Below are 14,960 nucleotides of genomic sequence, written 5' to 3'. Positions count from 1 at the left end.
TCATCTTGAATTAATCCTTCATTATTTCTCCCGTAATTTGCTTTAAAAACATCTATTTCTGCTTTATTGACTATGCCAAAGCCTTTGACTGTGTGGATCACAATAAACTGTGGAAAATTCTGAAAGAGATGGGAATACCAGACCACCTGACCTGCCTCTTGAGAAATCTGTATGCAGGTCAGGAAGCTACAGTTAGAACTGGACATGGAACAACAGACTGGTTCCAAATAGGAAAAGGAGTACGTCAAGGCTGTATATTGTCACCCTGCTTATTTAACTTAGATGCAGAGTACATCATGAGAAACGCTGGACTGGAAGAAGCAGAAGCTGGAATCAAGATTGCCAGGAGAAACATCAATAACCTCAGATATGTAGATGACACCACCCTTATGGCAGAAAGTGAAGAGGAGCTAAAAAGCCTCTTGATGAAAGTGAAAGAGGAGAGCGAAAAAGTTGGCTTAAAGCTCAACATTCAGAAAACGAAGACCATGGCATCCGGTCCCATCACTTTATGGCAAATAGATGGGGAAACAGTGGAAACAGTGTCAGACTTTATTTTTTAGGGCTCCAAAATCACTGCAGATGGTGACTGCAGCCATGAAATTAAAAGACGCTTACTCCTTGGAAGAAAAGTTATGACCAACCTAGATAGCATATTCAAAAGCAGAGACATTACTTTGCCAACTAAGGTCCGTCTAGTCAAGGCTATGGTTTTTCCAGTGGTCATGTATGGATGTGAGAGTTGGACTGTGAAGAAGGCTGAGTGCCGACGAATTGATGCTTTTGAACTGTGGTGTTGGAGAAGACTCTTGAGAGTCCCTTGGACTGCAAGGAGATCCTACCAGTCCATTCTGAAGGAGATCAACCCTGGGATTTCTTTGGAGGGAATGATGCTAAAGCTGAAACTCCAGCACCTTGGCCACCTCATGCGAAGAGCTGACTCATTGGAAAAGACTCTGATGCTGGGACGGATTGGGGGCAGGAGGAGAAGGGGACAACCGAGGATGAGATGGCTGGATGACATCACAGACTCGATGGACGTGAGTCTGAGTGAACTCCGGGAGATGGTGATGAACAGGGAGGCCTGGCGTGCTGCAATTCATGGGGTCGCAAAGAGTCAGACACGACTGAGCGACTGAACTGAACTGAACTGAACTGAATTGCTTTAACAGTCTCCCTGAATGGATCTTCCCACATCCATCCTCATCCTTCTCCAATCCATTCTTAACCTTGCAGCTGCAGTGATTGCTCTCCAACCCAAATCCAATCTGATCACATCCCTTCTCAGAGAGCTTAATTCCTTTAAGGGCTCTCCATCACCAAGCCTCCTACGCTGCTTTGTTTCTTTTCATTATATGATGATCTGACATACTGTATTGCTTGTCTGTTACACTATCTCCATTCCAAACAGAATGTAAGTCTACAAGGGTAGAGTTTTGTTCACTGTTCTATGCTGCATAGTAAGCACTCAAACATTCACACGTATATGAGTAAAAGAATGAAAGGACTGATGACCTACAGGCCAAAGGCCTCCATGACCTGCTCAGGCCCTCCTCTTGTAACTTACTCCCACCTCTACCAATACTGAATTATCTAATTACCTAAATACAAGGTGTACTTTCCCGCCCTCCTGCTTTGCCATATGCTATGACTTCTGTCTGGAATACCAGCACTCCTCACCACCAAATCAACCTGCCACACTGTCGTCCATATTTCAAAGTCATCTTCAGAAAGCTTCTTCTGAGGCCCTAGACAGAATACATCACTCTTTCTTTCCTCTGTGCCACATCTGTATCTACCCTGGCTCTACTCAAAATGTGCTGGAATGTGTGCCTCCCTTGCTAGACTGAATTTCTTGAGGCCAAGGACTATTATCTCTTTACTTCCAGTACCTAAGACAACATCTATCATAAAGCAACTACTCTATAAATGTTAAGTAAATCGACATATACATGACTACCCTGTAAGAGGAATGAAAGCATCAAGTTTCAAGAAGTTACTCCTCCAATTCCAAGATAATAACCAGCCATGAAATAAAAGAATTTCAACCAATGACACCATCCCAGATAATAAAAGAAAGGGAGTTATACAAATAACATACATGACCAAATCCTTCCAAAATAATGATATACAGTCACATTCACACTTCACTAGAAAGACACACTGGCTCCTTCCTGCTCCATCACTTGCCTTCCCTTTTGGCTCTGCTCCGGTGCTGGTAAACTGAGATCCAGCTAAGCAGTAGGAAGAAGGGACACCTGCTGCTACTGCTAAGTCGCTTCAGTCGTGTCCCCACAGACGGCAGCCCACCAGGCTCCCCCGTCCCTGGGATTCTCCAGGCAAGAACACTGGAGTGGGTTGCCATGTCCTTCTCCAATGCATGAAAGTGAAGAGTGAAAGTGAAGTCGCTCAGTCGACTCTTAGGGACCCCGTGGAACTCAGCCTACCAGGCTCCTCCGTCCATGGGATTTTCCAGGCAAGAGTACCAGAGTGGGGTGCCTTGCCTTCTCCGAAGAGACCTTCTCCGATGGTGTCCCTTCTCTGCCCCAGAAGGGACACCTGGGTCCCCATGAAAAACACATTAAGCAGATCACTCTTGTGAAGGAGCTTTTGATACGATACTTCATGTAATACAAGTTTTGTGTTCCCTCGTCCTATTATTCAAACTTTAACATAGTTGTACAGGATTAGATTTTACCACATCTAAGCCTAAAGGAAACACAAGGGCCGTTAATGGCACAGATTACATGCAGCTGGGCCTTCAGTCCACGGAGCAGCTACAGAAGGCCTCCCAGACCAGTCACCCTCAGCTGTGGGAAGCCTCATCCATTACCCCATTGTGCCTTCCAAACATTACTATTTTTCTCTGAGTGCTGTAAATAAAGGCCCTAAGTCCAATTTTAAGGAACACTTGTCCTCTCTACTTAGTTCCAGAGTATGAACCTGCATATAAATGTACAATCACACACATGCACACAAAAGAATGGACATAAATGTACATTAAACCATTAGAGAACTTTAAAGTCTTAAATCCAATCACAGCTAATATAACTTCAAATGAAGCCAGAGGCCAGAATGTGATCCTCCCCTACCACTCAGTAATCAAGTTATGGAAAATCTGCCTCCTAATACTTTTTCAAATAGATTGCCCACTCCCAGCATTATGCCCGAGTTCAGAATCACAGCATTTCTCATTGGGATATTAGTCTTCTAAATAAATGGTTTATTCTTTTAAATCTCTTGGACTCAATCAAAACTGCATCTCCCATTTGTTGAAGGGTTATGAAATCAGGATTGCACTAAGCACTTGATCACTTTACATTATTCAATTCTCACAGCAATAATGCAAAGCAGGACTTACTGTCCTCATTTTCACAGATGAGGGGTCTAAAGCTCTGAGAGAGGCTAAGTAACTTGCCCAAGGTCATGCAGCTGAAACTGTGGAGTGCAAATTCAAACTCAAATCTATGTTCCCCAAAACCATATGCTCAACTGCTTAAACCTTCAACTCAATCCCTAGTGTGACCTTCCTAAAGGTAAATGTAATCATATTTTACTGTACATAAAATCTTGTAAACAAGACCAGCCTATCCACTCCTCATCCCAAGCTATTCTCACCTCTTCCTGCAACACTTAACTCTTAGCAGTTGAACCTCTCACTGCTTTGCCTGTGAATACAGCTTTTTCACTAAGAATGCTTTTCTCCATTAGCAGGTTACTTCCAGAACAACCTTCGAGATTTACTCAGGCAATCCCTACCCTGGAAAGCCTTTGCCCTAATAAATAAATACCCAAAACTGGGTTAAGTGACTATTTGCTCTGGTTATCAGCTAACTTTCTTACCATACTGTATTATAACTTTATGTTCTTAGGTTATGAGTTCCTAAGGAGTAAATACTGCATTTTAAAATCTCTGCATGCTTAGTACAGTGAGTATGCAGCAGGACTAATGAATATTGAATTAATGAATGAATTCATCAGAAACAGTACAGTTTAAGAATTTGGCCCTAAAGTCAACTTGGCCAGATTTCGAACACTAACCTGCCACACAGTGAACCTGCCAAGCCTAGAGCAGGCTTCTAAATCTTATTTATTCCTTCATCTATAAAATGAAAGATAACTGCACCTACCTCACAGTTTGGCGAGGAGTAAAAGAAACTAGATTTAGCACAATCTCTGACACTGAAAGTACATATTAAACATGAACAACTTTTTTTTCACTTTCAAAGTTTATCCGTGCTGACAAAGCCATATCTCAAATAACAGCTTTACCTACTGGCTTGCTTCAGAGCTTAACAGTTCTCCAAAAAGTCTTAAGATATCTCACAAACAACCTCACCCACAAACAAGGATCTTTCAGCTTTTGGTTACACCAGAGCTCAGTAGCTACCACCTACACCCTAAGTCACCAGCAGTGTCTTCTATTTATTGCTTCTTCCCATCCCTCGATTTCCTCCTCCCTCAAAGATCATGCCCCTAAGCAAGCAGAAATCCACCCCAGAAACCAGCAGCAGCACCTTCTTCCAGGAACCGCCAACTCACACCCAAGCTAGAGCGAATTTGAAGAGATCCATCATTTGGTACAAACTTAAATTTCCTTGGAGGATCATAATTAAGCCCCTTCTATTTATTCGAAGACGCTGGCTTCCTAAGTATTAATTCAAGACAGACAATGAATTTCTGGCATTTTGAATCCAAGAAAAAAGGTCCCCGAAAGCCTTCCCCAGTAAGAGTTCTTCAGGTTTATTACTCTCAAATAGTGATCCAAACCCATTTCATCCCGCTTGTCATCTACGCTCTCTTAAAAGAGATGGTCCGCACTTTCAGGGACCGGAATGCCTTCCCCTCTCCCGTGTCACCTCCCTTCCCACCTCCCCCGTGCCCTCCCGCAGCACAGGCCCGGCCTGGTCCCTCACCAGAGGCTGGCTCAACAGAGACATCACTCACCGCTTCTTGGGGATGGTGCCCGACTCCTGCGCGGCGGGAGTGGCAGTGGGCGCCGCCGTGGCGGTCGCCGCGGTTCTCCGCGCTTTGCAATCATTGGTACTCAGAGCTTCCTGAGGCCGGCCCAGCAGATGGCCTGAAAGAACCCGCAGCCTCCGCCCGGCGCGGTCCCGCTCTGGATCCCGGTCCCGGTCCGCTGCGGACAAGGAGCCCGCGCCCGCGCCCGCGGCCGTCCCGCCCGCCGCAGCCGCCGCCTCCGCCATGGCTTCCGCCTTGTGCCGCCGCCCGGGGCCGCTGGGCTCGGGTGAAAGGTCACTCAGAGCGGCGCCCGGCGCGACCATTCGCTGCGGCGCATCCCGGCAGCCACCGCGGCGACTGAGCGGCTGGTGCCATGCGCCTGGAGCTACTTATTCTCAGCTCCCGCCCACCGCGGCCGCCCGCCTCTACGGTCACGCCCCAGACCGCTGACACCTGTCAAGCAGGTGAGTTCGAGCCGTCCCGGGATTGGCCCGGCCTGAGTCATGCTAGATAACTGGAGCCAAACCGCAAACTCTCCCCGAGGTGACCTAGTGCGCTGGGTGGTCTTCTCGGGTGAGGCCTGAGCCTCCAGAGTAGCTCTCAGGACCAGACGCCTCGGACCATCTGGGCACCTGACGAGCGAACTCAACGCCATCATTTCCTGGGCCCAACTCTGCTCTCCTTCGCTGCGGGGGTCACTAAAAGTAACTCAGAACTGATTGGTTGCCTATAACCATCAAAGCAAATTCCTATTATTTTCTCATCACCTACTTCGAGCCTGGCACTGTGCTCAATGCTAGATCTCAAGTAAGTAAGCTTTGGAAAAACTGAAATGAGAAAACAGACTCGGAGACACTTAAGTTACCCAAAGGCGTGCACCTAGTAAACACTAACGCTGAGATGCAACCTAGGTTCTCTCTCTGTGGTTACTGGGTGTTGCGCCCTTCTTTTTCTTCGTTTTCCTAATAGTGCCGAAGTTTTCTGGTGCTAGAGATAAAACTGTTATTGTTTGGTCGCTAACTCCTGTCCAACTCTTTTGCAGCTCCGTGGACTGTAGCCCTCCAGGCTCCGCTGTCCATGGGATTTCCCAGGCAAAAATGCTTAGTGAATTGCCATTTCCTTCTCCAGAGGATCTTCCTGACCCAGGGATCAACTCTGCATCTCCTGCATTTGCAGGCGGATTCTTTACCACTGAGCCACCTGGGAAACCCAAAGATGAAATTACCCAACAACTGTTCTTAAGACGTCTCAGTCATCTACAAATTGGCTTCATTTCTGGAGAGTGGCACTTAGTGAAATTAGAGCTGTGTCAGTAGGACTGTGCTCCACAGCCATTTTCAGCCAGTTAATCAGATAGACTTTTATAAGCCACCTTGCAGACCTCAACCGTCAGAAGTTAAGAGTTCCTTTTCGCATAAGGTGCAATTTAAACGTAAGTCTTGGGAATGGTAAGAGAAGGCGTTACCATAAGCTTTCTGAGTCCAGTGAGTTCACCTCCTTTCTGAATACCCACCTTCTTGCTAACACAGTCTTCTGCAAAAGAGTTAAGATATTCCAGAAGTTATTTGACCAATACGAAAGAACCATTTAATAATTTGGAGAAAATTCAGGTAAACAGTGAAGAGGACTTGATATGTATGCCTGATCACCAAATCTTAAAGAGAGAGTTCAGCATTAAACATCCAGTCTAGCTATAGAATCACTGAGTCCCGCTCCTGTTTAGCTGCTGCTTCTAACCACTGTCTCTTTGAGATAGACTAGGAGTGGGAAAAGGAAGCAGCAGGAGTAAATTGCTGTGAATGCTCCAAGGAAAAAGACTCCTTACATTTGAGAATTCAGCAACTCTAGTCTTTGAGCTTCTCACACCCTTCTAGATGTTTCTAGAACAGTACTGAAACACCAAGTAGCATGTTTGCTTGCAATCATGTAAAAGTCTTGGTGAAAGTGAAGTCGCTCAGTCCTGTCCGACTCTTTGCGACCCCGTGGACAGTAGCTTGCCAGGCTCCTCCGTCCATGGGATTTTCCAGGCAAGAGTACTGGAGTGAGTTGCCATTTCCTTCTCCAAAAGTCTTAGATTTCTTGCCAGAATGCTGTATAAGCAACAACTCCCTCAGAATCTTTTTGGAATAGCACAGGTCTATTAATTTTTGCTTGAGTCCCAGAGAGCTCAATCTGATACTAATTGTCATGCCTTAAATGTAAATGTAGTTAACTGACTACCACAGTCTTTTCCATGTTGAACTTGAACATGCTTCTTGCCAATTCTCAGGAGACAAAATTTATAAATTTTGCCAATATCAACAATAATAAAAACCTTAGGTGATGGAAAATTTGATGTAAACCAAAATTATAGTTTTGGTGTAAACTATTATAGCATTAGAAAAACTGATTATATATATTTCAAATATGTGCACAGTAATGAAACACATGTAGGCAGTAAAAACACTTGGTGAGAGCCTATAACATAACTAATTCATGTACTATGAGATACAAAAGCGTTTAAGCCTATGCTTCATCTACATGGTAAAATTAGCTAGTTAGAAATTGGGATATATGTGGGGAAGAAACTGTGATACTATTAAGTGAAATAAGTGTGATGTAGGTTACATCGGTGAAGGATTTCCTAACCCCTCCTCACAAGAGCAAAGCTCAAGCAGAGTGCCTTGTTACTTATTTCATCCTTCCTAAGAGAAACAGATATTTCACATGAGGCATGGTCCATTGAGTTTGAGCAAACTGAGAGATAGTGGACAGGGAAGCATGGCATGTCCATGGGGTCACAAAGAGTCAGAAATGACTGAGCGACTGAACAACAATGGTCCATTGAGATTCCCTCCAAAGGCAAAACCTCAGTGATAATCACATTCAGCAGGGCCATCTCCACAAACTTATTCCTTTTGAGTCCTGGAACATGTGGCCGTTAATAACCTAGATCCCCATGGATAGTGTCCTTTATTTGTGTTTACAACATCTCTTCTAATATGAAGCACAAAAAGGTGAAATTAACTCCTGAAACATGCACCAAATTTCTTTATTGCACTGACTTTCATTGCTTATCTTCAGAGTTGATTAGTGATACTTGAGTAAAGGAATTCTTGAATTTTATACATTTTTATTAGGAAATGAGAAAAAGTAAACCAAAGTATAATTTATCATAGATCAAAAACCCATGTAACTTCCATCTAGATTGAAAAATAGAGGGTTGCTAGCACCCCAGAAGTCCCTCTTATGCCCTCTCCCAATCAGTTCACACTCTCTACCTGTCAAAGGTAACCACTGTCCTGAGTTTTATGATACACATTTTCTTGGTTTTTTATGTTTATCAATAAAGCATGCATATGTTTCCTGTTTTTTTCCATTTATATGAATAGTATGATATAGTATGTTCTTTTGTGTCTGCTTTCATTCACTCAACATTATGAGATTTATTCATATTGTTGCATGTAGTTGCAATACGTTCATTTTCCTTGCTGTATAGTATTCCATTGAATGTGTATACCAGGGTTTTTTCTACAATTAATGGGGTTGTTTCCAGTTTGCTTTTTGTTGTGGATATGGCTGCTATAAATATTCTTGCATATGTCTCTAGGTGGACATATAGATGAATTTCTGTAACATACCCATCTAAGAGTGGAATTTCTAGGTCATCAAATATGCATACATTTAATAGATAATGAAATACTAGACTTTTCCAAAGGGATTGTACAAAATCTATTCCAGCTTCATAGGATACTTGCCATATTTATTTATTTAAAACTAAATAGACTGACAATAACATGTCAGAATTCTCATATGGGAACTCTCCTTAGCTGCTGGAATAGGTTTTATACAATTCCTTTGGCTTCCCTGGTGGCATAGTAGTGAAGGATCTGCCTGCAATGCAGAAGACCCAGGTTTGATCCTGGGTTGGGAATATCCCCTGGAGAAGGGAATGGCTACCTACTCCAGTATTCTTGCCTGGAAAATCCCATGGACAGAGGAGTCTGGCAGGGCTGCAGTCCATGGTGTCACAAAGAGTAGGACACGAATGAGCAACGAACCCTTTCACTTTTCATAATACTTTTGGAAAAGCCTGGCATTTTATTATCTATTAAATATATGCATACTTGAGGACTTAGAAATTCCACTCTTAGATTAGTACGTTACAGAAATTCATCTACATGTCCACCTAGAGACATTTTATAGCAGTCTTACCCAAAACAGTCCCAAACTGGAAACAACTCTACTAATTGTAAAATAAACTCTGGTATATAATTATATACTGTTGGGCTTCCCCGGTGACTCAGTGGTAAAGAATCTACGTGCAGCGTGGAAGATGTAGGTTCAATCCCTGGGTCAGGAAGATACCCTGGAGAAGGAAATGGCAACCCACTCCAGTATTTTTGCCTGGGAAATCCCATGGACAGAGAAGTCTGGTGGGCTACAGTCCATGGGGTCATAACAGTCAGACATGACTTAGTGACTAAAGAACAACAATAAAGATAGATCTCCTGTATTACTTTCTAGAAGCCTTAGAGTTTTTCCATTCACATTTATAATTACAGGTTACCTGGAATTGATTGTTACTTATGGTGTGGAAATCGAGTTTCTTTTTTTTTTTTCCCAGTATGAGTATTCAGTTGTTTCAGCACTACTTGTTGAAAATACCTTGTTCTACATTACCACCTCTGTCGTAAATCAACCGTTGACATAACATTAGTCTGTTTCTAGGCTCTGTATTATATTCCACTGGTCTGTTTATCTACCTTATGCCAGTATCACACTGGCTTAGCTACTCTTTATTTTTTTCCATCTTCTACATAGAATCATATAATTTGTGAATAGTAACAGTTGATTTTTCCTTTCCATCCTTCTTTTTCTTGTTTTAGTCAACTGGCTAGAACCTCCAGTACAATGTTCAAGAGTTGTGGTAGTGGCACGTTTATCTTGTTCCTGATTTCAAAGGGAAATCTTTCAACACTTTGCCAGTGTTTCAGCAGAGTTGCTGAGTTTTTGTTTCATTTTGTTTTTTAACAAACCTTTGAGCAGATTAAGGAATTCCCCTTCTAATCCTAACTTTCTTGCTGAGAGTTTTTATCATGATTGGAAATGAGTTTTATCAGATTTTTTTCTGTACCTGTTGAGATGATCATAGGATTTTTCTTTTATTCTGTTCATGTGGTAAATTACATGGATTGGTTTTCCAGTCTTCAGCCAACCTTGCAATGCTGGCATGAACCCAACCTGATCATGACATACTGGCCTTTTTATACATCATTGAATATAGAGTGGTATTAAATTTTTGTTTAATATTTTGTGTTATGTTTACAAGTAAGGTTGATCTGTTATTTTCCTTCTTTTAATAGAAACATGTCAGATTTTGCTGGTCTCATGAAACAAGCTAGTGAGTACTTCTTTGTTTTCTAGGCTCAAGAAGAGTTTGTGTAAGACTGATCATTATTTCTTCCTTAAATGTTTGCTACAGTTCACCAAAGAAACAATCTGAACCTAGATTTTTCTTTATAGGAAGGTCTTTTTATTAAAAGACTAAATAGTTTAATGCTACTCAGATTTTCTGTATTTGCTTGTTTCGGTTTTTAACAGTTTTTTTTTTAGCACATTGTCTGCTTCATTTACATTTTCAAATTTAATGATATACAGTTTTTCATAGTATCTTCTATTATCACTTAATGTCTATAGAATCTTTGTTAATGTCCTACTTTTTTATTCCCAATACTGGTTATTTTGCTATCTCTCTTTTTTAAAATCAATTTACCAGACATTTAGCAATTTTATTACTTTTTTAAAAGACCGAATTTTGACTTTGTTGATCCAATTATATGTATGTTTTTTAAATTAATTTCTCCTAATATTATTTCCTATCTTCCAGTTTTTTCCTAATTTTTTAAAATGAATGCTTAGCTCATTGGTTTCTCAGCCTTTTGTTGTATTTCTTTTCTGATATTTACATTTAGGGCTATACATTTCCCTATAAGCAATTAACTTCAAGTTTTGATAACATTATTTTCATGATTATTCAGTTACAAATAGTTTCCACTTGTATTTGAAAAGAATGATTTGTATTCTCTCTTGTTTAGGAGTATAGAGTTCCTCAGATACAAATTTGATCTAATGATTGTATTGTTCAAGTATTGTTTTATATTCAAGTATTCAAGTTCATGTATTGTTTTATATATTGTATTGTTTTATATCCCAACTGATATTTTGTTTACTTACTTTATCAGTTATTGAAGTATGTTAAGATCTCCCACTATCATTACGGATTTATCTCTTTTTCCTTCTACTGCTAATCTTTGCTTTCAATACTTTGAACCTGTATATTAAATGTCAAAATTATTATATTTTCTTGATGAATTGAACCTTTTATAATTATCAAATATCCCTCTTGCTTTCTAATAATGATTTTTGTCTTAAAGTTTAACTATGACAGTTTGTATGTGAGTGTGGAGAGTAAGGGGGTGGCCTTATCCTATGACTTACAATCTTTTTGTATTCATATGTTTTAGATGTGTCTCTTGTAAATAGCATTTAGTTGTTTTCTTTAGGAAGTTTTTGCACAAAATCTTGGATCATTTAACCTATTTAAATTTAATTCATTTACTGATATATATGGTGTAATGGCTAACAGCATTACCCTCATTCCCAGACAGACATAGGTTTAAATATTGACTCCACCATTGATCAGAAAGATGTGTTGTCTCAAGCTTGTCACATTAATATCTTTGGGCTCAGCTCCTTGTCTATAAAGTTGGAATAGTAATAACAACTTCCCAGGGGTATTAAAAGATTAATGAGCAAGAATATAGTAAACTCCAACTGCTATTGTGGAAGTGAGAGTGAGGTTGGTATAAGGATGACAGCCCTCCTACATAAGGTAATGCACACTAGAGGGAAAAGAAATGAGGTTGAATGAGAAATGTGAAGCCAAATCTGAGGAGCATTGAAAATTTAGCAGAAGAGTAAACATTGATCTGGTGGAAGTTATTTTAAGTTCTTGAGCAGAGAATTAGCATGACAATCAGGAAAGACCAGTACTCTGGAATTCATTCTCAGACAGAAGTCGCCTATCAGGTATACCTGCGAAGCTGTCCCTAGTTATAAAAATAAGCGCTCTACAGCAAATGATGAAGACATAAAAAACTCCTACAAAAAAGTCTGTAGGAGTTAGCAGCTATCTGTTCCAGTAAAGGGCACTGAGTTAGCCTGAGAATGAAGGTGTTTAATGGGAAAGTGGCTGCAGGCTATGTTCTGTCGCAATACCATTTTAGTATTTTACATGCCACAGTCACTTCATATAGGGAAAGGAGGAGGAAATGCATTAGTTAGCCAAATTATTCGGTTAGAGTTGAAAGTACTTTATGTTCTATAAACTTTATGTTCTTTATGTTCTATAGCTGCTCTGCTACTAACTTCCTATGCAGTCTAAAACTCTGTTTCTTTAGATAAGAATCAGTTCTGACCTGCATACCTGTCAGATTTATTGCAAAATGATAAATATGCAAGGACTTTGGAAACCAAAGTCAAAAATTACTTAAAAAAAATTATTTTCTTTAGAACAGATTAAAATCAAGGTTTGCTATTTATCAGTTAGTACTTTAAGCCAGTAAACATTTAAAGTTTTGCTTTTAGGTAAACTTAAGCTCTTTGGACTCTAAGACTTCTTTATAAATCTTAAAAATCGAGAGCCCCCCCCAACAAAGAGCTTTTGTTTATGTTTATATATACCTACATATCTACCTATACCATATAATAAATTAAAATTTTTAAATATTTAAAATACTTCTTTATCAATTTATTTTAAAATAATGATGATCAACCAATACATATTTATATAAGTAAAACATTTTACTAAAAATAACTATATTTGGGGGGAACATGAGAAAAATGGCTTTCCTTTACATTTTTTCAAACTGATGTTTTGCTTAATAGAAGACAGTTTAATTCTCATATCTGCTTCTGAAATCAGTCAGTTGAAATACCACATGCCATGTAACTACGGAAAATCTCCATGTTACACTTATGAGAGAATCAGAGTGAAAAAGATAAATAATGCCTTAGTCTGTTTTGAAAATAGTTTTGACCTTGATCACTCCCTGAAAGGGTTTGGAAGACCCAACAAAGATTCCCAGATCACATTTAAGAATGGCTAAAGTATTTCTATAGATACATACTAAAACATTTGCTGGGTAAGCTCTAAACAACTGAATGCTAAAAGTAGTTAACACTCTTGCCACAAAGTAGTATGAAATGCCCACTATTCATAAACCAAAGGTGTTAAAAATATTTAAAGAATAATTTCACATTTTGATACATTCTATATGAAATACGTATTTTTAAATTTCATACAATCACATTTGAAAGTGATTCCTGTACTTTAAAATCAGATTTCCAAATCCAATTCACATATGAATAGAAACTTAATTCTTATAAATGGGGTATCTAAATTTAGTGTGACTTTTGTGTTGTAACATGATAGCTTAAGCTATCTTATAAAATCAGGCTCACTCCTATGTTAGTCTTACAATATTATTTATATCGGTGCATTTAAATCAGTGGTAAAGAGTTTAAAGGGTGTTCCCAAGGTCATTTTTTAATGCTGTGGAGATGATAGCTTGGCAAAATTCTTTATTCACTAATCCTAGCATTTGAACTTTTTGTATCTCCAGGTTTCTTAGCCCTCCTCATCAGTGCTTTCCTGTGTATGGCCAACAATGATGGAACACCCAGGAACAAGTGATATCCTCGAAGGCAAGTCTTTTCTGTGCTAATTCATTCCCATCAGAATTGTTTTGTTTTGTTTTGTTTTCCCATAGTTCAAAAGTATTCTTTGGGGAGTAGGGAAAGGAGTGTCTTTGAATTCACTGAGACTCTTCCAGAGCACCAGAGACAGCCAGGTTTGAGGATATTGTAGCATAAATCTCCAGGGTCCTAGACTCAGCTCTGGCAAATCTGCTTTAGGACAGCGGACACTTTTAGGAATTCCTACTCCATATTCAGGAGAATTTAATGAGGAAGTAATTTGCTGCTTAACCCTCCCAGGTGGCATAATCTCTACTCACCATTTCCCATTCTTTTTTTTGAAAGAACTGACTTCTGAAAGGGGACACTACTGATCTGGGTTATAGGATTATAGTATGAGAAGCTACTGTGAGTGTATTTGGAGTACACACACCTCTAATGGTCACTCTGTCATTATCCTTTTACGTAGAATCAGATTTCCTCCTTAGTCCACCTGAACCGTGGCACTGCCTCTCATTGCCCCAACAATCGCCTACTGAAGCCTGAGGAAGCACATAAGCTACTTTGAACTAGGTGATTTGTGTTTCTTTTGTTCATACCATGCGGGATATGATCTTAGTTCCCAGACCCGGGATCAAACCCATGATCCCCCGAAGTGTAGGTGCAGAGTCTCACCCACTGAAACACCAAGAAAGTCCCTGAATCGGGTTTTTAAAATGATCTATTAACCACCAATGAGCTTCCTGGGTGGAGCAGTAGTAAAGAGTCCACCTGTCAAGCAGCAGAGGCAGGTTTGATCTCTGGGCTGGGAAGATCCCCTGGAGAAGGAAATGGCAACCCACTCCAGTATTCTTGCCTGGGAAATTACATGGACAGAGGAGCCTGTTAAGCCACAGTTCATGGGATCGCAAAGAGGCAGACACAACTTAGCAACTAAACAACAACATTAACCACCAAGGCAGTGTTTCTATTGTAGCCCTATAGCTACCATTTAAAGTAGCAATATCTGGTTTTGCAATCTACTTTTTAAATGTTGACATATTAAATGACTTTCATGCAAGATATATGGTAGCTTTTTCATGTTCTTCTTACTCTTTTCCTTATTTTTAACATCCCTCCTTCTTATTTTTTCTTTCTTTTAAACCTCTTTCTCTTCTGTTTTTTATGCATGGGTCAGTATAATGCAGGACTAGAGAAAGATGAAGAAATAAAGTACTCAGGGTCATGAAATGAGCAATAAAATTGATCCATGAGTCAAG

General features: G+C 40.1%; 1 protein-coding gene and 2 long non-coding RNA genes across 3 annotated transcripts in view; 1 reads left to right on the top strand and 2 right to left on the bottom strand.

Annotated features, from left to right (window-relative positions):
- Positions 1-5,234, bottom strand: part of AGPS (alkylglycerone phosphate synthase) — a 131,523-nt gene extending 126,289 nt beyond the window's left edge. Inside the window, exon 1 of the mRNA XM_040227698.1 lies at positions 4,948-5,234. Coding sequence (XP_040083632.1) covers positions 4,948-5,207 — 260 coding nt within the window. The 5' untranslated portion in view covers positions 5,208-5,234. The remainder of the gene's footprint in view (positions 1-4,947) is intronic.
- Positions 5,235-5,335: 101 nt separating this feature from the next.
- LOC120853953 lies at positions 5,336-13,714 on the top strand. Its single transcript, XR_005718889.1, has 3 exons — positions 5,336-5,769; positions 6,005-6,394; positions 13,629-13,714. It is a non-coding gene; the product is annotated as an uncharacterized LOC120853953 (long non-coding RNA).
- LOC120853954 overlaps positions 13,629-14,960 on the bottom strand; it is a 78,802-nt gene continuing 77,470 nt past the window's right edge. Inside the window, exon 3 of the long non-coding RNA XR_005718890.1 lies at positions 13,629-13,703. This is a non-coding gene — a long non-coding RNA (uncharacterized LOC120853954). The remainder of the gene's footprint in view (positions 13,704-14,960) is intronic.

Source organism: Oryx dammah, unplaced genomic scaffold, assembly GCF_014754425.2.
Source record: "Oryx dammah isolate SB20612 unplaced genomic scaffold, SCBI_Odam_1.1 HiC_scaffold_27, whole genome shotgun sequence".
In the NCBI taxonomy this organism is placed as follows: Eukaryota; Metazoa; Chordata; class Mammalia; order Artiodactyla; family Bovidae; genus Oryx; species Oryx dammah.
This window is presented reverse-complemented; position numbering and strand designations above follow the sequence as displayed.